The 20,966-nt window shown below is 38.5% G+C and overlaps 1 protein-coding gene across 1 annotated transcript in view; it reads right to left on the reverse strand.

The window, feature by feature from the left end:
* Nucleotides 1-17,615, reverse strand: part of SKAP2 (src kinase associated phosphoprotein 2) — a 116,564-nt gene extending 98,949 nt beyond the window's left edge. Inside the window, exons 1-3 of the mRNA XM_062502305.1 lie at nt 17,525-17,615; nt 10,036-10,141; nt 7,735-7,760 (exon numbers count right to left, since the gene is read on the reverse strand). Of these exons, the coding sequence (XP_062358289.1) occupies nt 7,735-7,760; nt 10,036-10,141; nt 17,525-17,615 (223 nt within the window). The remainder of the gene's footprint in view (nt 1-7,734; nt 7,761-10,035; nt 10,142-17,524) is intronic.
* Nucleotides 17,616-20,966: the final 3,351 nt, after the last annotated feature.

The raw sequence follows: 20,966 nt of genomic DNA on the forward strand, positions 1-20,966 counted from the left end.
TAACTGATCTAGAAGATATTCCACACCATATGATGCCATGCTCAGCATACAAAGCTGGGGCGGAAAGAAGGAAGTAGGGGACGTTTAGATTGATGATTGTCTAAATCACTGTTACTTAGGATGAAGTCCCGCTCCCCCAGAAATGGCTGAACACCTGCCTAGCCAGGGCAAGTGATAAATGAATTCCTTGTTATGCCTTTCTTGCATGTACAGCTTTTGCTTTACCTATTATACCAACTTCATATCAACCCAGGAGTTTTCTCACTTTTACCCTTCTGATTATCTCCTCTATCCCAGTGGGGACAAATGAGTGAGGGACTATATGAGCTTTAGTTGCCATCTGGCATGAAAATCATGACACAGCTATATACTGTATTTGAAACAACAAAAACCATGGCAACACTGAATGTAGATTCATAATAAAACAAATTTCCATTTTGTGTCTACAATATCCAAATTCAAAATGCTCTTAAAACAAAACAACTAAAAAAAGTGTTGAGAGTACTATGAAAGAAACAACACACTCATCAGCTTGACATTGGTCAAAGCATTCTGTAGATGTAAAATCCTAAAGAAGGCTTGAAGACTGCCATGAAAAAAAGCCCTCACTGAGAAAGACACTCAGAACCAATACATAAATCTTATGCCATACAATACTGCATTTAGGTACCCACATTTTACATGAAAAATGTGGAGACTAGGTGGCAGACTCTGGATACAGGTAACAGGTAACCTGCACTCATACAGGACTAGACTGAACAAAAAAATCCTCCATTTTTTATTTCAGAGTAAAGAAAATAGTAGCAAATAAATAATAGTTTCCATCAATTTATATTATACACTGAAAAATCCAATTGTTAAATAATCTAATTCATACAGAAGAACTGCAGACATTTCAATAGGAGAGCTGACTCATTGTGCTCTGCCGTTTTAACAGGCAACATTTCACAATGTGTTTATGTACTGACATAAAAGGACAGCTACTTTCTGGTATCAATTTTGGGGTTTTTGCCTCCTAGTTCTGCCAGGGTTAAAAGATATCTTAGGACTGTATGTTGTTAATAGATAAAGATATTTCTCCTGACAGCTCACAAAGAGGCTTCCTACATTCCCACTCAGAGCAATCTCTGCCCTTTCTCCACTTCACATGCTCCTCCATCAACGTGTTGCATTGAAGTTTATACTCCACCTATGGAGTAAGAGCAGTCAGAATTGCATTTGAAGCACCATGTGTTACTCTTTGAACAGTCAGAGGAGTCAGTGTTGAGCAGCACAAACCACTATTCTCTTCAGGTGCCAAGTATCTAAAAATACACACAAAAAGCATCAATAAATTAAAGAAAAGCATTCAACTTGCACTTATGTAATAGAAAACCGAACTACAAAGCAACAATGGGCATCAGGTAAATGTATTCAATACAATTTGCAGGCATAATTGAAAGCATTGCTGCCTAATCAAACATCTAAAAGCAAAGCCTGCTCAAACAAAATGTCTATAGACTCATTAGTTGGCAGCCATTCCATTACAATCACACATAATGTCAGTAGTGCCTTGAACCCTTGCCAATGACAACAGCATAAATTTTGCATCTCATTTCTATGGTCATAAAATTAATGACCAGTTTAAAAATACTTCTTTACAAAAGTTATTGCCTAAAGAAATGACATGAATGTGTCCCTGTTATGCAGCCACAAGTATAATTATGGAGTTGATGCTCATTAATATAGTTTCTTGTTTTGCCAGAATAACATTATTTATCTGGAAGTTGGGGGAAAATAGATTAATTAAAGGTAGATATTTAACAGTCACAATAACAAAAATATGTACATGAACTGACCCTATTTTCCAGTTTCTGCAACTTAAACTACTCTCCTACAGGATTGATAGCAGAATCAATATTTTATGATGTCTGTAAAAAAAAAAAAAAGAAAAAAAAAAGAAAACCCCATACAATGTCATTCCTTATTAAATGCTACCTTTTCCATTACAGCTTATTTATTGATTTAGGAAATAATGCATACCAAAGGGTAAGTTTACCACATTAGGAATGGAGCATAAACCAAACCTTCTTCATTGTAATAAGTACTGTACTTCAGTTCCTACCCCTTGTTCTGAATACTTCAAACAAATTTAGTTGGTACAAGCCCACAATATAATGAATAGGCACATTGTAAGAATCCAGCCTTTAAAAAATCCAAATTTTATTCCCCCAAGAATTCATTTTCTTCTGCAACACTGAGATTATAATAATGAATTCCTAAGCATTAAAGATACTGCTTCCACCACTTACTCTAAAAAAGAGCAAGCAAGATGTTTCAGCCAATGCCTCTGAAAGAGGCTTGCTAGCTCACATCCTCAGTAAACACTTTCAATTTATTTCTAAAAATGTCTAGACAGAATGATGCATTAAAACTGCTCAAGTATAAGAGAAATAAAACAACTCAGGAAAATAAAAAGACATGTAGGTCAAACCACCCTGCTTCTTGCCATTTCAGAAGGTCCCAAGTCACAGCAGGTTGAAATCAGTTCCTCCTGTCCAATCTCTGCTGCAGTACAAACCCACGAAACAAAGGACTGGATGAAGCCATCAAGCAGACCAAGCAAGGTTCTCACTACACAGTCTTTCATAACAACAAATAGACAAAGCTGCTCTCAAGCTGGCAGGGGTTTACTTTAGCCCCCTTGATAGGGGCATCCTGTATTTTGAAGATGCTACTGACCCAGTCCACCAGACACCCAAGCAAGACTGGATTCTTCTGACAATCAATTTTTCAATGCATGCTTTGCCATGCAGTCTGCTCCAGTGCACTCATTCCTGAAGGGCCTTCTAGGGTCCCCTATTAACATGATGATTTTTAATGGCTTGTTTTCTAAAGGTCAAGTGGAAACTCTTTAGCAGCTACTTCTCCAAACAATACTGAAACAACATTAAGTTTGCAAGCAAATACCTTCAAGCAAGAAAAGCAACAGCAACTTTTGCTTGCTGAGTCACCTCTCATTCTTATGATGCATATCAGGACAAAACCATTTTGTGCTGCACTGGTGGATGTATCTCATGTTATTTGAAATTGCACTTGGCATGGACACTTCACATATAACAGCTGTGTGTAGCTGAAAGGGACAACACAGTGACCTGCCTACAGTGAAACCTCCCAGACTTTTGGGATAGAGTGGTACTTGGCACACCTTTAATGCATTTGATGGTCTCTCCAGAAATACATCATGATGATGCTCAAAGAACTGGGTAACAACTAATATCCTCCCCATTTCTGGTTAAATACTAACAATGTATTTATGCTACAGACTAAAAATTTCAAAATACAGAACTTGTGTGCACACGCAGCTCTGGTGACCATAAGATAACGACTCCCTTTCTCAAGCCCAAAGAGACTTTTACTTGCTGCCATTTCTTGAAAAATAGGGTACGGATGGGGAAAAAAATAAAAAGGAAATATGACCTCTGTACAAAAATGGAAAGAAAAAAAAAAAACCCAAAATACAAATCCTCTGCATATAGTGCTATTCTAACAGCTTGACTATTTCCAGGAAGCAGAGGTCTCAGGCTCCAGACACACTCTGCTCTGCCAAGAGCCAGAAGCATCTGAATCATCTAGAGTTTTCCTACAGGTGCTCCCAATAATTACATAGTGAATAACACCAAAGCTCTAGAGACACAGATTTACCCTCTACTGTGTTACAGTGAAATAAAAACAGAAGTGGACAATCATCATTTTTTATCAGAGTGAAAAATGCTAGTTAGAAAATGTCACGTCATATTTTCCTGCATAATTTAGTGCTGCAGATCAGATACGAGGTGCAACGAGTGCTTTAGGGGGAACTGGTTCTGCAAATTCCCATAGTATGACTCGATTTGGCTAGTACTTTCAGCGTCTCACTTTCAACATTGAGCCAAAATATTTTGTGAAAAGTGATTAAAAATATATATTTTACTAAAATAAATGCACAGAACAGATGGCAAGTGAACTTCAAACACAAATACAGTTTCTAGAGCTTAGGGTGCTTCTGCCAACTTTAGCACTATTTTTAGCATAAATTGAAAACAAGGTTCTTTTAACTAAACATTTTGGCAGTCACAGTATTGATTCAATTAATCTCAACAGAGAGAAATGCCAAAAACTGTATTAAGTCAGAATCTTTGAGAAAGTTCAGACTTTTATACCCTTAGTGGAATATTAGTCTTATAAAAATTAATCCAATTTGTATGCAAATTAACTTGGTTTTCAAGTTTCTTCCCAATACTAAGATCTAGAACAGGTCTTTGAGTGTGACTACAGCTTTTTAGTTTTGTTTAAACTGCTTATATAAACAGTCAAATACTTCAAATTAAAAGAAAAAAACACAGCAGTGTCCAAGAAAAAGACATTGCTACAGCATTCTTCAATTTAAGAATAAAATAGATACAGTAAATGTCTAACAATTTTTAATAATTTTTATTTGTTGATGAAAGACCAGTGGATTGGATATAAATATAATTGTACATTTTTCATCATAAGAACAACATGGACTTTCTTTATCCATAAATTAACAACACAACTGTAAAAACATTAAATCAGGTAACACATCACACATGAGAATTAAATATTTTCTCATACAATTAATTTTGTGTCTTTCACTTGCACATGTACCCACTTCTCCTAAAAACCTTCATTTTTTTCAGTCTATATAGACACAAAGGATGCTTTTGTCAGCATCTGACCTGACAGACAACATCAGAAGGCTTCCTTCTAGAAGGATTCAAGAAAGTCCCCAGATTCATCAATCTGGCTGCAAAGAAATATGTATGCACTTTCTGAGAGAGATGCACATGGATGATTATGGTTTTAAGGAGCCTGGTTCTACGTGCACACATGCTCTTCATTAATTTTTTTATTATTAATTCTTTCAAACCTCCTTCCTTTATCCTTATGGATAGGCAGGATCCTGTATGCTATTGGCCAAAGCTCACAAAACAAGAGTTTACAAATAGCTTAGTCAAACCAGCTAGTCACTACGTGTAAAGTCAGAGGGACTTCAAAAACATTCAGTGATGAAAAAGGGTGGAGTGGAAAGTATGCCCACAACACATCCTTGTGGGACAACTCACAAGCTGAAGGAGCTGCTGTTTGAGAGAGCAGAGTCAAGTATCATTACGTCCTACAGGAAATACATGAATTTTGAAAATGTTAGTCCACTTCTTTCAGTCTCCAAAAATACTTCTGGATGCCTCTGAAAGGATGACAGGTCACAACTCACAAGATTCTTGAAAACAGCTGATGTAGTATACCTACTATATCATGATAACATACCATGACAGTATGTACCATTCTTCACCTTCGCTTTCAGCCAGAACAGAGATTATTTTATTTACATTTTAAAAATTGAGTGATTGCTACCACAAAACCAAGAACAGTAAATATGGAGTTTAAATACACACAGTAGTTTTTATTCTTCCTAGCTTGTTTCACTGTAATTTCCAAATTTCTGCTCCCACCACTCCTTTCTTCCTAAAAGATATTATCCTTTTTTTACCTTATATGTTGAGATATTTTTTCTGTCTCTGGAGGGGGTGGAACTGACCATCACTGCCTTCTGAGTTTTCAATACTTTCCAAATTTTCCATTTTTCAAATGTCTAGGTGTGCACAGAGGTATGAAAATGGGCACAAAAACTGACCTCCCTCAGCTGCTGCCAGTGGTTTGTTACACTAGGAGCTGGCCAAGAATCTGACTGCTTATCTCCACGTGAGTCCTTTGTTCTACACCTACAAAAGTCACGCCTAATTTGTACAATCCTAAAGTAAGAATGACACAACCAAATAAAGTTTAGCACACACTTCTTGAACTCTGGACATTACACCAACAGCCCATACCACTGAATCACATTCCCTCAAATAATTTTCAAGCAATTGCAGGCTCCTATTTCTTGTAATCTTTTTTTTATATTCCTGCATGCAGCAAATGCACATTAATTTGGAGAAATGTATCCCTGCTTGCAGAAAACAATGGCATAACTTTCATTTTATTGAAAAATACTGAAAACTAAGGTGTCCGTGTTCACAAGCCTCAGCATTTATACACAGTTCTATGACCTGAACCAGAGATACATCACGATAATTTTTTAAAAGGCAATATATCATTCTTAAGAATCAAATGTACTCTAATAAAAAGAATGACTGAACATAATTTTCACAGAAATCACAGCAAGTTATGCAGTAACAATTACAGACTATACAAATCAAATCATCCATTTTGCTAGAGATAATGAAATCTCATTTTTGTTAATAATTTGTTGAACTGGAAAAGAAATTCTGAATCAAATTACCAATGAAGAAAGTAAATAGACTAGAATTTTCTTGACCTTCAAATTACACAAAGCAGTAAATGCAAACTCTGCTTTTTGTAGGTAGCTCTCATGCTTATTACAGAGTCAGAGCCTCAGGAAGTTATTAAATCTTCAAAAATATGCTCTCCCAAAGCAAGATAGGTTTGAAATGAAACAATCACCCCGCCTAATTTCATATTAGCAATTTTCTTAATAAAGTAACATTTTACTTCCCACACTCAGTTCTGTTGGACCGTGAGGAGGAGAGAAACTACATTTTACCTTCTGTAACAGTGCTGAGGTGCAATATAAAAACCAGCAAATTATTGCAATACAATTTTTTAAAAAAATCACATAGTTGGATTTTACAGAATCTTGGCAATCTGTAATCTTTGGGAAGTTTCAAGTTGCACTGTCCCTTTCTGTTGAACTGTTATGGCTGGGTAACTTGATTTAAACAGGCGTAAGAAATGTATGAACTTGTTGTGCCTTGTTACAACATTACTTGCCTAATATGACTTACATATTTTCACTTTCTCAGGAGGCACGCTGCAGCCTACACATTTGAACCTCCTTGTCCAGAAACAGACAGTTCTTCAACCACTGCAAAAAGTGAAGCTTTGCATAGGCTTTTTTGACCTCACACTGTGACCCTCATACCAGCATCCACAGGCTGTAGGTCATGACCTCAAGAATTAGCATCATGGAAATAAGAGCCCTTCCAGGTTTAGTTACAGAACAGAACACTGTAGCAACAAACCCCTCAGTCTTCTCTAAACTGAACTCTGCAGCTTTGTTTAAACTCCACTAGAAGACAATAGATAACCCACACTTCAGTTTTCATTACTTGCACACTAAATCATCTCCTCTCCAGCTAAAGGTCTGAGCTCCCGCTGCACTGTGAAAACATTCATTCAGTGTGGATCGAAAGCCAATATCATATTGCCACGAGATGATCCTATTAAAAGGTTAAAGAAACATCACTATGGAATTTAAGACTTTTGCAACGTTAAGGAAAAAGGCTGAAATAAGCAATCCCTCTAAAATTTTATCTCCTAAGCAAGCTATTTTGTATACACTTCCTCTAAAAAAAAAAATAAAAATTATAAAATAAAATAAAATAAAACGCACATCACATGGTTTTTCGCAAGGCTGCACTCTCGCTAATAAAGCTCCATTTCTACTAAATTCATAACAAACAAGCTCCACAGCGAGCCCCGTTATAGATTAAATCCTGGGCTACGTTTCCAGACCGACCTCTCCTGCCATCAGCGCCGGCAGCGGCCCCGGTGGATGTGCGCGCCCGGGGCTGCTGTTCCCCGCCGGCCGCACCAGGGGGCGCCAGTCCCCTCGGCCTCGGCCCTGGAAAATCCGCGCGGCGGGAACGGCGGGGAATAGGGCACGAGACTCACCTTTCTCCGGGAATTCTTGAGGATAACTGCGGGAAAAGAAGAAGAAGAAACGTCATAAAGCAACGCACGCTTGCAAACCCACGGCACGAGGACGTGGCACAGAGCAACAGTCGGTTTTCAACAAGTTTTGTGGTCGACGCTCAGCGCTGCAAGTTTTCCTTGAAAATTCCCAAGTCTTTAACTTTGGCTTATTTACTCAGCTTTCCTTTTGCCTTTACAGCCGAGAGAATCCCCAGACACTTCAAGGAAGACTTGAACAAAACCAAATCCAGACTGAGCAGCCTTTTCTAGGAATATACATCTGCTCAGATATTTTAAAGTACAAAAACATACAAAAGCATCTTTTTGTAAACCTTCTACATGTTAACAAATTTCAAAAACTTTTGCACCCAAGTAAAATCATTAAACATATTTTAAAATAAAAATAGTGGTAGTTCAATAGGAAACAAAATAAAAATGAAAAACAGTGGATATAACTACCGTAATTTTACAGAAATCCAAATGAAAATGTATTACTAATTAAACAGACAGATAAAAGTTAAAGCACTCTAAAGAAGAAATCCTTTTTAAATAAGGAGATCTCAACTTACATAATGCCTAGAAAACCAAAAATATTTTATCATCCCAGAGGGAAAACATACTTTTACGTACTGTTTCTTCAGAGCTAAATCTTGGTATTTCAGAAACTAAAATAATCACAGAATGCAACTTGATGATACAGACAAATTACCAGGACAGAGCTATGTAGAATGGCATTCAAGAAGTATTCATGGGCTATGAACTAACTGGCAAACAAAATGCAGCTGCCAAGATCACCTTTATGAACAATAAGCAGTAGTAAAGATATCAGGTTAGTCAATAAGGAGACTGTGGCAAGAACAAGCAGAAGGGAAAGGAATGGCCTAGAGATAAGAAACTGAGAAATGCAAACAGAGATAAAAGGCCAGCTCTAAGAAATCCAGTGTAGCAAGTGGCAGTAACAGACACAGCCCAACATGTGGGATGTTAAAATCAAAGAAGACTACAATGTGCATGTATTTTGTAGCCTGCATGAAAAGCAAAACACTGTTAACAGTGAATAATATTACAGGAAATGAGGAAGGCATTAGAAATTAAAATAAGATGTGAAACCATGGGGTCACATAAATGAATAGCAATAGATTCAGTGTCAATATGTTCATAAATGCAGGCTCCCCCTCCCTTTGATATTTTATCACCCAAAAAAGCATCAGTCATTCAAGAAAAATGTCAATAGCACTGTATCTGCAAGTCATCTGTACAGTCACAGTTAATTCAATAACCCAGAATGGAAAACACAGGAAAGAAAAAATTAATAAATAAATCAAATACTACTTTCCTAAAAGAGATTATGAGGGAGAGCTAATTCCCAAAGCATTTACAGCCTGAATGAAAGGAACACAAAACTTCAAATACAAGATTTTGGGACATGTCTCATGTCTCCCTCCAGCTAGCACCCTCACCAGATGATTGTCCTGTCCTTGAAATTATAAACAAGTTGCCACAGGGGCAGAAGCATACTATCAATGGAATGCTTAGGAGATATCACACAGGAGGAAAACAACCACGTGAAAAGAACAGCAAGTACTAGGCTATATCCTAGTTGATAAGAGTTATAAGTGAAGACATTTGTCAAAGAAAATTCTGTAGTGCAAATGAAAGTATAGTTAAATCTCTTTAGCTGACTAAATCTCTTTAGTCTCTTTAGGTGACTGGAATTAATACACCATAGAACTCTCTCAAATAATCCCTGATATTAAACAAAAACACCCACAGCCCTCTGCCTTGTCTGTCATAGCAGTTTGCTTAAACAAACTTGTGACCTATGAATAGTTTTCAGTTATGTTTCAGTTTTCTGTTCCAGAGCTAAACAACAGAATATGCAGTAAAGCAAAGTCAGCATTGAATTGTTCTGTCTTACACCAGCTGAGTATGGTGATAGGAAGCTAATTTGTACCCCCAGTACACGTATTTCTCATATTTTAATGAATCTTACCAAAGCAGAGGTGAAGGCAAGCTCTGCCCAACTAGCCTTCAATCAGGTTTTAGAATATTAAGCAATTCAAATGGGACAAATAATTCTGATCCCATTTCTTAGTAAATTGTAGCAGTTTTGAGAAGAAAAGACTTGAACCCATACAGATATTTAAAAAAAAAATCAGGACCTAGACATATTTTTAAATTGTTAATATGGTTACTGTTTATTAAAAGATTGCAAAAAAAAAAACCCTTAAGTTATCAATAAGTGACTTTTAACACATTAAAGCCATGAAGTTCACTTACCTTGCCTTAATATCCTTCATCTTCTTAAGAAGAACTTCCCTTCTTTCTTTTGCTTTCTTGGATAGATTTTCTCCTTGTAGTGTTTGAGAAACAAATGTTTCAACATCTAAATAAAGAAGAAAAATAAATACACCTCCCAAAAAAAGACAAAATATTGCTGTAATGAGTTTGTCCTGATACTACTGTGAAAAAAACTAAGAAAATTATTTTCAGCCCTACTCACAGCATAGTTAACAGACATTTTAGATTCTAAATGGGATACATTTGTTCTCCATCTACTTATGCTTAGCACAGCAAATCCTATGGTGACATTTGATTCTTGCTCACTTAATTATGCTACATAAGTCCTAATAAATTGCAGTCCTATAACAATTACTTTCCATCACCTAAAGTAAAAGACAAAGCTAAAACATGGAAATAGCCTTTATGCATATATTACTGCCATGTTATTTCAGAAGTTCAAGCTCCAAAGATGGTTGTGTTATTTATTATTTCAGCAGTAACACTTACCCAGATACTAATATAGCTCACTTACTGGTTACAGTATTTTTGAGTGTCCCCACAATGCCTCTGAAATCACTGATTGACTAAAGATTCATATCCAAAGCAATCCTTAAAACAATTAGGTAGGCACAATAACCATGTTACAGGAGTCAAGCTCAACACTGTACCTTAAATTCAGCACACCTTCACTTGTAAAATGACAAACTAAGGCTCTAGTCTGCACCGTAAGTTTTAATTCTTACTCAGATGATAGTTTTGTACAGTCATGTAGAAACAAAATGTTACATAAAAGTTACCACCGTTCTTTTAATATAGCAAATATCCATTCCACAGGATAAAAAGAATACAGTGTATTGAATTTGTGGGAGTGTAACTTCCCCAGTAGTGTGCTTTCCTGATTAACAAAACAATGGCAAAAAAACAACACCAGAAGTTTCTTATAGTTGCCATTCAACACATAACTATTCCAAAAACAGAAAAGGAGAAATGGAACCAAAAAATCCTGATTGTTAACATAAATGTCTCACCTGTATGTGTAACAATTGCTCCAGCATTTGTAGGTAACAAAACACAATCTCACAGTGCCTGCCCACCCCCACAGACACACACACAGAAACAGATACAAATATATATATATATATATATATATATACACACACACACCTTGGCTCCCTCTGTGTAGATCCAAATGCATATGGACAATACTATTTTAATCCCCTAACTTTTCCAACCAGATTAGACATTACATTTTAATACAGAAACAAATAATGGCCCATTAAGTACACAACTGGCTATGTGCAAAGTTTACATATTTACTGCAGATTTCCTAAATTAAAAACTTAATTGCATGCTTTTTTCTTTATAAAACAGAAACATGTCATCCTTTGTTTCACAGGCTGCAAGAAAACAAGTCAAAAGCTACCTTTTAAGAACACTGGCACAGCTATTATAAAAATGTTCTTCGTTACAAACAATTCATTAGATTACTGTTTAGACGTTTAGATTACTGTCCTCACAGAGTGTGGTAAAAATATCCATTTTTTACAGTATTTTAGAGACCTGAAGAATGATATTGATCCTCCTCTTTCCATAAGACAGAGAATCTTCCCCATTACATCTTCCAAAGCAATCCTGAATGGGTGAGACCTTCACTCAGTTCTGTGGCATTCCTTCTTTAAAAGGACAGAAGGAAAGGCACTTAACATGCATTAATGAATCCTCCAGACATACCCCCAACAGCCTCTATGCTGTACACCAAGAATGCCTACAAGGACTTTTTCCAAACCCATGGAAAAAGTACACATCTTCATAAATTCCAATGATTGGAATTGCCAATCCAGAACTCAATGACATTGACCAACTTCAAAACTAAGGTCAAAAAACAGACCCTTTTACTATTCAGAGCAAAAATCAAAACAGATCAAAACAAATCAACAGTTTTTCTCTCAATGAAACCTAACAGGATTTTCCAGCAAAAACAAACTTTCACTTAGAGAGGGATTAAATATTTATTTTTCCATACTTCTATATATTTATTTTAAAATTAGATAGCAGCTTCAAAATTCTACCTAGGCACCAATTTGCAAAATTTTAGAGGAATCAGTCATGTCTATAAATCAGGAGCAATACTTGCACGGTAACCTTTGAACACTAATTAATCACAGAACTTGGATTCAGAAGTCTTAATTGAAACTCAGTGGGCTTCTTTACTTCTTGGAAAAGCTCAACCCAGGTGAGAATTCTGCCGTCTCAGATTCTGACTGTCAAAGTTTTCAAATACAAACATTGAAATAATGCAATTAAGGAGTATGTGGAGGAGAGAAACCGAGTTGATTATTATAAATAAAAGATCACCAATTCTGGTTTAAAATACACTGTGGATACAAAAATTTGAGGACTGTATATACTATATTTGAGGACTAACTATATTGCTGACAGATTTTGTTGTTTTCCAGAAAACCACGGACTTCAAAAGCAGAGATAATAGAGAATTTTCAACCAGGGAAGGACAGGGCAGAAGTAGATGCTCCATATACTCTCAGTATAAGGACAGTTGGAGGAGAGAGGCAGAAAGAGAGCAAGCATATACAGGTTTGTCATTTCTAAACAGCAGCAGTTACAGAAGACATGCCTGGGATGGCTCCCCTCTCACATGAGTATGTGAAACAAGTTCTCCGAGCTTAGGTGTACCCACAGTCAGGATGCTCTGTTTCCATCACGGAACACTATTACTTCCATATGTCCAGAGGTTTGATTCATCACAACCCCAAAATATGAAGGCAGACCTGACATACACATGATGCTAAAGAAGCAGTTTACTTGAAAATTACATTTTACTGTATCATAGATTTTTCTTATCTACTCACAATTACACAGTATGTCATGTATCTTGTTCTAATCTACTGTTGTAAATCCCTCCAGAATGTACCAGATGCACAAGATGAGTAACATCCTAAGCTTCTCTGGACAAGAAGCCAGCAAGTCATCTAAGTTATGATCATCTCTTCACTTCCTGTACTTCCACACTGTGGAGGAATACGGAGTGCCTTAACATAAGGAATTGTTCCTGTAATTTCTCTGACCTTTGACAAAGTGATTTACGTAGGAATTAGAAAAGAACATGGGGCTTCAGTAAGGCAGACCCAAGTTTCATACAGTAAACTTCAAAGGGAAGCAGCACAATTTACCCATTTCTCACCACTATTCTAGTCAGTTACTTGCTCTCCCCTCTTCAGGATGACCCACAACTTGGTCTCTCCTGTATTAGTTTAATGCTACTCAGAAAACAAAACTACTGCTCACAAGCACTTCAGTGTAGAGCTGTTTCATGCTTCAGCAGCAGCTGATCTATCAAGAAATTTTAAAAGGAATAAAAGATTAATTCCAAAAAGAAAACCTCTTTGAACAGATTTCTGGTCTAAAAGCACTTAAACTAATCAGTTACCACAGAGAAAAGGGGGGGAAAAAAAGATAAAAACCAAACAAACAAACAAATTGCATATCCTGATAAATTTTTCCTAATGAACTGAGCAGCTATTTAGTATCACACATTGAAAACATCTAGCTCCACACTGACGACATTAGTTCCCACTGAAAAGACGAAAATAGAAAAAAAAAAAAACAAAACAAGGTTTAAAACCACTAAAACAAATAAACAAAAACAAAACAAAGAAAAATACACAGTGGGAACCTACTTAACACCTCTCTTCTGAAGCTTGTGTGTTAGACTGCTTGATAGTTAAGTACCCATACTTGTTGCTGTGTCTTAAGGCTGGTGATGTTAAATTTGCTTGCACCACACCTCAGAGAAATTACTTGCCTGCAGGAATGAACAAAAGCTACCAAACTAAAAGATCCAGTTGATACAATTCACTCACAAATTGCTCTGCCAATACAGGTTACAAACTGACCAAAAAGAAAGTCACACCTCAGTCTAGCTCTATCCTCTTCAACCAGCTCATACAGCTCAAAACTTAAGTGACAGTTCACAGAACAGTCAAAAGCTAAAAGTCATTTTAATTTCATTTTCACCTACAGTCCTTTTACAAAAAGAAAAGCTAAGATTTATTTTGCATTTCATTGTTAAAACAGTTTATGGTTCTCTTTACTTCAGTGATTATAAACAGACAACACTGCAAGATTTTAATTATTTTAAAGCCTTTGGAGCTATTTTCTTTAATGAAGGCTGAAATCACACAGATGGAATTTTTCAAGAACATTGTAAATTTCTAGCCCAAAGCAAGTGCTGTGTTAAAGAGTGCTAAGCATAACAAATCATAGCACATTTGTTGTTTACAGGATTTAATATTGTAAATGTAAGTCACACTTAATAAACAAATATACTTAGGATGAACTACCTCAATTTTTTGTCATGGTGGGCCAAGCAGATTCCCACAGAGGCACTCAAAGAATTGTGTGCTGGGTCATTCTTTCTTCCCTCCTCCAGCAGATAACCAAATTGTTACCCAATCACATTATCAAGAAGCTAATCACTCCATCCCATCATGGACACTTCATGATGAGTTTACACCATTCAAATGGCAAGAATCAAAAAAGTGGCAATGCACATGGCAGGGCCCATGGCCCAAGGAGAACGCAGGCTGATTTGGAGGCTGGACACACATCCATCATACGAGCAGGGTCACTGGCAGGGGATAGATAACCTGGCAGTTGTACTGCCACTCGCACAAGAAGGCAGCAGCGGCTCAGCAGGGCATTCCTGCAGCCACCAGCCTCTCCTCTTCTCCACCTCAAGGATGAGAGCCAGCAGCCGGCCGCCAGCCAGAGAATTTGGGATGTCAGGCCAGAGAATTTTGGGAGATAGCTGCAAGCTAGGCACATTTATTACACACATACTGTCCAAAGGTGACCAATATTAAACAGACTGCCACGTATCTTTCAGCTTGGCATCAGAAAGCAATTAATTAATCTGCTTTCAAAGTTTTCATGTGATTCATTAATAGGGAATGAGCCTGAAGACAAAATACTAAGTAATATCTGTCACTGCCTGGTCTCGTAAATAAAGAAATATTGGAGGATTTTGCTTTTGCTCTCACTCTGACTTCACAACTATGTTTTAAAGTCTCTCTCCAGAGTTTGCTAAATTGCCTTTTAAATACAAATACACTTAATCAGAAACAGAACACATGATGTAAAACAAAAGTGACTGAACTTCAAGATGTCCAAAAGTACCACATTTATCCAGTCTAACAAGAAGGTGAGCATTCCTTTTAGTGCAAAGTCCTGGAAAGGACTGCCTTTAAAACTGCTGTACCTTAAATCCCCAGAAGCAATTTTATGTTGCTGTGTTGACACATACAAAGTAAGTATCATGAAAAATGTTGACGCTCAACAGTTTTACTAGTGATTTTAAAAGCAGAAGTATACACAAACTGCTAAGACTCCTCAAATAAAGTAAATCGATAAGGCATGTCTTTTAAAATATTAAAAAAGAAAAATTTTAATCAAGAACCATACATATATAGCTATATATCTATCTCTAATCTCATTGGATGAGTAGTTGAGCATCCTCTCTCTCTATTAAAGAGGTGAGAAAAGATGAAGCTGTAACACATTAAGCATATAATAAAAAAAAAACCATACCAGTACAAATCATGATCAAGTTACAAAGTGACTCCAAATGAACTATAATAAAAAATGTTAAGGATTAACCTAAAGATTTACACTGTATGCCACATTATGCCGTGTCTATTGTGGTTTGTTGACATATTATTATGAAAGAAACGTAAACCCAGTCAGATGAGAAAGATAGACTCCATGTTAATTGAAAAAGACAAACTAAGTGAATAATGAGTATATAAAAAATAGCCTATGCCATTTTTATCACCCATATATGACACTTATTCCCAAATTTATGGCAGAGCCAATTGAACTATGTTTCAAATCACTGGAGGTTATTTCTTACCAGGAATCCCTCTGTGCATTCTTTTTCACCTCACTGTTTCTAATCTTATTCCATTACTATTGAAACACATACATACTACCAAAGCTGTAAATACATGTCTACTTAAAAGATGTCTACAATAATCACCCCGGTTTATCTTGTACAGTTTCTTCAGCAAGAAGTGGCATTTGTTAAAGCCTTGGAAACATGGAAACAATACTTTTTAAAAAGAGTAAAGTTTTAAACAACAGTGTGCTTTTAAATTTGAACCAGTCAATAAAGAAGGGCCACACTGTACCCAGAAGGCTTTTTCTACAACAGTCATGTAAGGAGCAAGTCCAGGAGCAGCTGACATGGAAAATGAAAATGGACAGATTTTTGGGGGGGCATTTGGGTAAATACAACCAATGTAGTCCAAAAATAAAAGGTAAGCATCTCATGCACTCAATCCAATGTCTTGTAGTTTTCTTGTCTTGCCCTTTTCTGCAAGCTATTTGCAAGATGCAACTAAACAAGTAGGTAAACAGTATTAATTTGAAGAAAAAAATAAGAGGATGCACACCAAAAAGAGTGATTTGGACAACATAACTAAGCATTTAAACAAACTGAATAATATCTGTATGGAAATGATCTTTAGGGTAAGAACATTGGCTTCTATTCAGGTTTGGGGTTTTGCTTAACAGAACAAGGAAAATGGTATTAGGATGGGATATAAGGTTCCACATAAACTAAATAAAATGTTATTCTATTTTCACAGCAAAAGTATTTTAACTTTTAAAATATGAATACAGAAGAATCAAGAAACCAATACCACCAAGTGTGAAAGGAAAATTGAGCAAAAGACAAAGCAATAGCACCTATACTACAGTCACAGGTGTCATGAACAGGGGAGAAAATATAAATGATACACATATCTAATGATCATGACACCATTAAAAGCTGTCAAAAAATAAAAAAGTCTTACCTCCAACTAAATCTTCATTACTGAAAAAAACTCAATAATTTTTTTCCAGTCAAGATAACTGAAGCAACCAGTCTGTTTTACATTACAGAAGAAATAATATGCCTTTGGGGGAAGAAGCAGCCTTCAAACTCCTTCTCAGCTATGAACATGCCGAAATTGTTCAAAATTGTAAGGAAAAATGGCTGTGAGCAGGCCTCCAACAATCTATGTAACCCGCAACAGTTTGAGGGGACAAAAAAAAGAGGAACATTTCACTTTGCCAAACACCCACAAAAATATCACAAAAACAAAACAAAGGATGCCTTTTCAAAAGAGGAAAAGGCAGAGTAGGGCTGGGCTTCCTTCACTTTATTTCCACTGTCTCGAGTATCACCTGTAAGGGCAGGGACACGGGTGGGGAATGAAGACATACACTACCACACACCTCCAAGGTGTAAAGGAGGAGATAAGAGAACAAGAAACTTACTTTCTCCTCCTACCAGGAGTTCGACTCATGACCAGAGGACCCTGTTTCTGTCTCCAGTATTTCCCTCCTACCACTTGAACAAGTCAGAGTAGAGAGGATGTAATTGTGCAATCCCAATAATCCTCTGCAATAAGTCTATTGCCACACTGACCTTTCCCCTTCAACTTTACAGAAACAGCTTCCTCCTGCTTCCTACTAATGCAGTGAGCCCTGAGCTCAAGCTGTGCTTCTGCCTGGAACATTTCAGCGCCACTGATATGCAACTATAATGACCCTGCCAGCATGTGTGACAGAATTTGTTTTTGTGTTAAAGATATAATATTGTTTAGGTTCAAAGTAAAGCACTCATGAGTCGGAAAATTTCCCGTGCAACTTTAATTCATCCCCTGGTGTGTTTATTCCCATTATCACCATGTTTAACTACAGGAGCACTTAGTATGTTTTCCAGTAGGACCCCTACTTGTTCAGCATGGTGGGTGGACATAGTCCAACCATCAATCAAGGGTAAGCAGGGATAAGGAAATCCATATGATCTCGCCTTCACTTGTTGCAGAAGTTGGAAATCATAAGCAAAAAAGCCAAGAAAAGAAGGAAGAGCAGAAAAGCACAGTATTTATGAGATTTTGCACAGTGAGGGCCTCTCTGCTATGTGAACACCAGACTAAAACACAGTGCTTGTCGCTACCCATTACCTGCATGCTCTCAACTGGACCTGATATGAAGAAGTGCCTGGCACTTGTAATGGGCACTAAACATAGACATCCAACTAATATTATTATCTGGAGAAATCAGCACAGCATGGAGGCAGGTGAATTTGAATTCTAATTCTGTCCCACCATTGATTATTTTTTGCGACCCCAATCACATCTTGTTTATTACACTAATTTTACCGATGGGAAAACAATATTCCCTCATCTCAAAGAAGTGCAGGATCAATAACTGTGAGCCATTAAAATAATACATTAAGAAGCACCCTCGAAGAAGAGCATGCAGAAATTAATAACTATATACTAACTGTGCTCTTTGTATTGTGTAACAGTTTCTTGATGAATAGTAAAGATATTACAGAGCTCCCTTCCCTCCTCCATTACCATACATCTTCACTACAGGAATAGTTTGAGCAAAAAAAAAAAGAAGCCTACATAAAAGATTGTGAGATCCTACACATATCAGTGAAAGAACTGCTCATACAGCTGGATTACTCTCATTTGTAACTTTTATGCACTTGACTGATAACCTCAAAAGAAGAGAGTTTAATACAAACTGTAAAAAGTAAAGCCGTATTTTATTTTTCAACAATAAGCAGGTTATTTAATTTTAACATTGTATAACCATACCTAAGGTAACTGATGTTACCGAAGGTAACAAAAGTTGCAAACTAATAGTTACTAGTAGTAATAATAAAAGAAGTATTTAAAGATCATGGGTAAAACATTCCATTGCCTTCTTAACTTCAGTTCTATAGACAGCACAAAAAGAACTCAGAAAATCTAAAGCTGCACATAGTGTGCAAACATTAGATACCTGTATATAACTTAGGCTGCTGTTCATAGTGACTCTGAAAGTACATATACACAACCCTCTTGAGGAAAAATAGGTGTTCTTGTTCATTTCAAAATACAAACTTTTGTGTCTCTCTTTCCACGGCAGACTGGATAAAGGTGGGGAGAAGGAAGAAAGGACAAGTTTTGTAAATGAGGTACCATGACAGAGAAAGAAATCACAATCTCAAATGATCCCATATGCATCACATCCTTTCCCTCAAAAAAAAAAAAAAAAAAGAAAAGGCATTTAAAACATTGAAGAGTTTCAAGATGAGCTTCACTCAGTGAAACTAACACCAAAACAAACATATATGCTCCACATCTGACCATGAGTTCCAGAATTCAGTATTGCCACAGAAAATACCAAAATTTCAAAAAGCTCTCGAAGGGTACTATTCATTTTTTCTAAATTATTAATAATGTATTCCACCATATGAAATCATGAGAAGCTTTCCTTTTTTCTTCTGGTGGCCTTCCATGCAAATTTTAACTACAGATGGTATGACATGCAAGTGACATAGTCGGAAACTGCAGTTAGAAAAACACTTCAGGCTGTTGGCAGAAGCTGAGATGTGGTGAGAGCAATATGCTTCAAGCATTAGCTCTTACAGTCAAAGTGTTAAAAAGAGGAATAATCTGAGAAGGTGATGAGCTGCACTAGACTCTAGCAGGTGCCCAACCATGTAACTGAGTGCTCGGCCTCAGAAGGAAGATTGCCCTTCAAATTACCCATGCTTTTTGAAAAGTCAGAGCTACACAAGTTCCTGTGGCAGAAACAGAAGTTCTCAAAAGAATCCCACCGAAAATAAAGTGGTTTCAGGATAGTAAACTTTTTGATAAAGACACCAGAAAAGTCAACTCTAAAGTATAAATTTAATTAACAACAACCCAAAAATATTAAATACGAGCTCTTGAAGGAAAAAGCCATCCGTATTCGGAATTCCGTACTAACACTATAACCTTTCACGGTGAGAAATCATCCCATTCCTACGCTCCAGCGCATCCCGAGAGCGTGGACAGTCACGGTCAGAGGTGTGTGACTGATAGGACAATACTCCAATAATTCAGCAACCCTTTCCTCCGCTCCTCGGCTGCTCACCGGGGAAGTTCATTACTTTTTTTCGCCGATGCGGGCAGTCGGCCCTGCCCGCACACCCCGAGGGCACAGACTTCCCCCGGAGGGCTCGGGGGGCGGGTCACACACCCCGGCTGGCGCCCGCAGCCCCCGAACGCGCCCGGCCGGGGGAAGTGTCGGCTCCCGGCTGCGGACGGGGGCTGCGGCCGCCCAGCCGGGAGGGGCCCGGCCCGCTCCTTCCTCCCTGCGGGGGACCGAGCGAGCCGGAGCGCTGCGGCTCCCCACGGACGGGCACGGGGGAAGGAAGTAGCCGGGGAGGAGGAACTGGGGGGATGGGAGGGAGAGAACCCCCGAACCGGCGCACTGGAAGCGATCGCCCAGCGCCCGCCGAGGAGCGCTCCGGCGGAGCCGCGGCTCCAGGGGCTGCTGTCCCCGCACTGCCCCGGCTCCCCCAGCCCATCACTTCCCCACGGGCCCGCCCCCCTCGGCTTCCCCTGCGCCCGCCCCCCGGGAAGGAAGCCCTCCCTCCTGCCCTTACCTGCCAAGAGGCTGTAGACGTCCTCGGGGACACCGGGGGCGTCGGACATGGTGCGGGCGGCGGGGGCGGCCGGGGACACCCGGCGGGCGGGGCTCGACGGCTCAGAGCGGTCCGGCCCCGGCCCTGGCGGGGAGGAAGCGGAGGCCACGCCCCCCGGCCACGGCGGGACGGCGGCGAGTCGCGGGGGGGCGGAGTTTATAATCTGCGGGGCGTGGTTTCCTAAGCGAAGGTGGTGCTTCGGGGCGCGTGGGCGGGGTCTCCGGACACTGGGCGGAGCTTCACGTTGTCGGGGCGGGGCTTCCCTTCAGCTTGTTCCCCCGCCCCTCAGCGCCGCGCATGCGCCTCATCCCCTCTTCCCCCCCCAATGTTTATAGGCCGCCGTGAGGGCGATGCCTCCCACGTGACCGCTGCCGGCGGCCATCCTGCGTGAGGGCAG

The sequence above is a fragment of the Cinclus cinclus genome, chromosome 1 (genome assembly GCF_963662255.1).
Source record: "Cinclus cinclus chromosome 1, bCinCin1.1, whole genome shotgun sequence".
Lineage (NCBI taxonomy): Eukaryota > Metazoa > Chordata > Aves > Passeriformes > Cinclidae > Cinclus > Cinclus cinclus.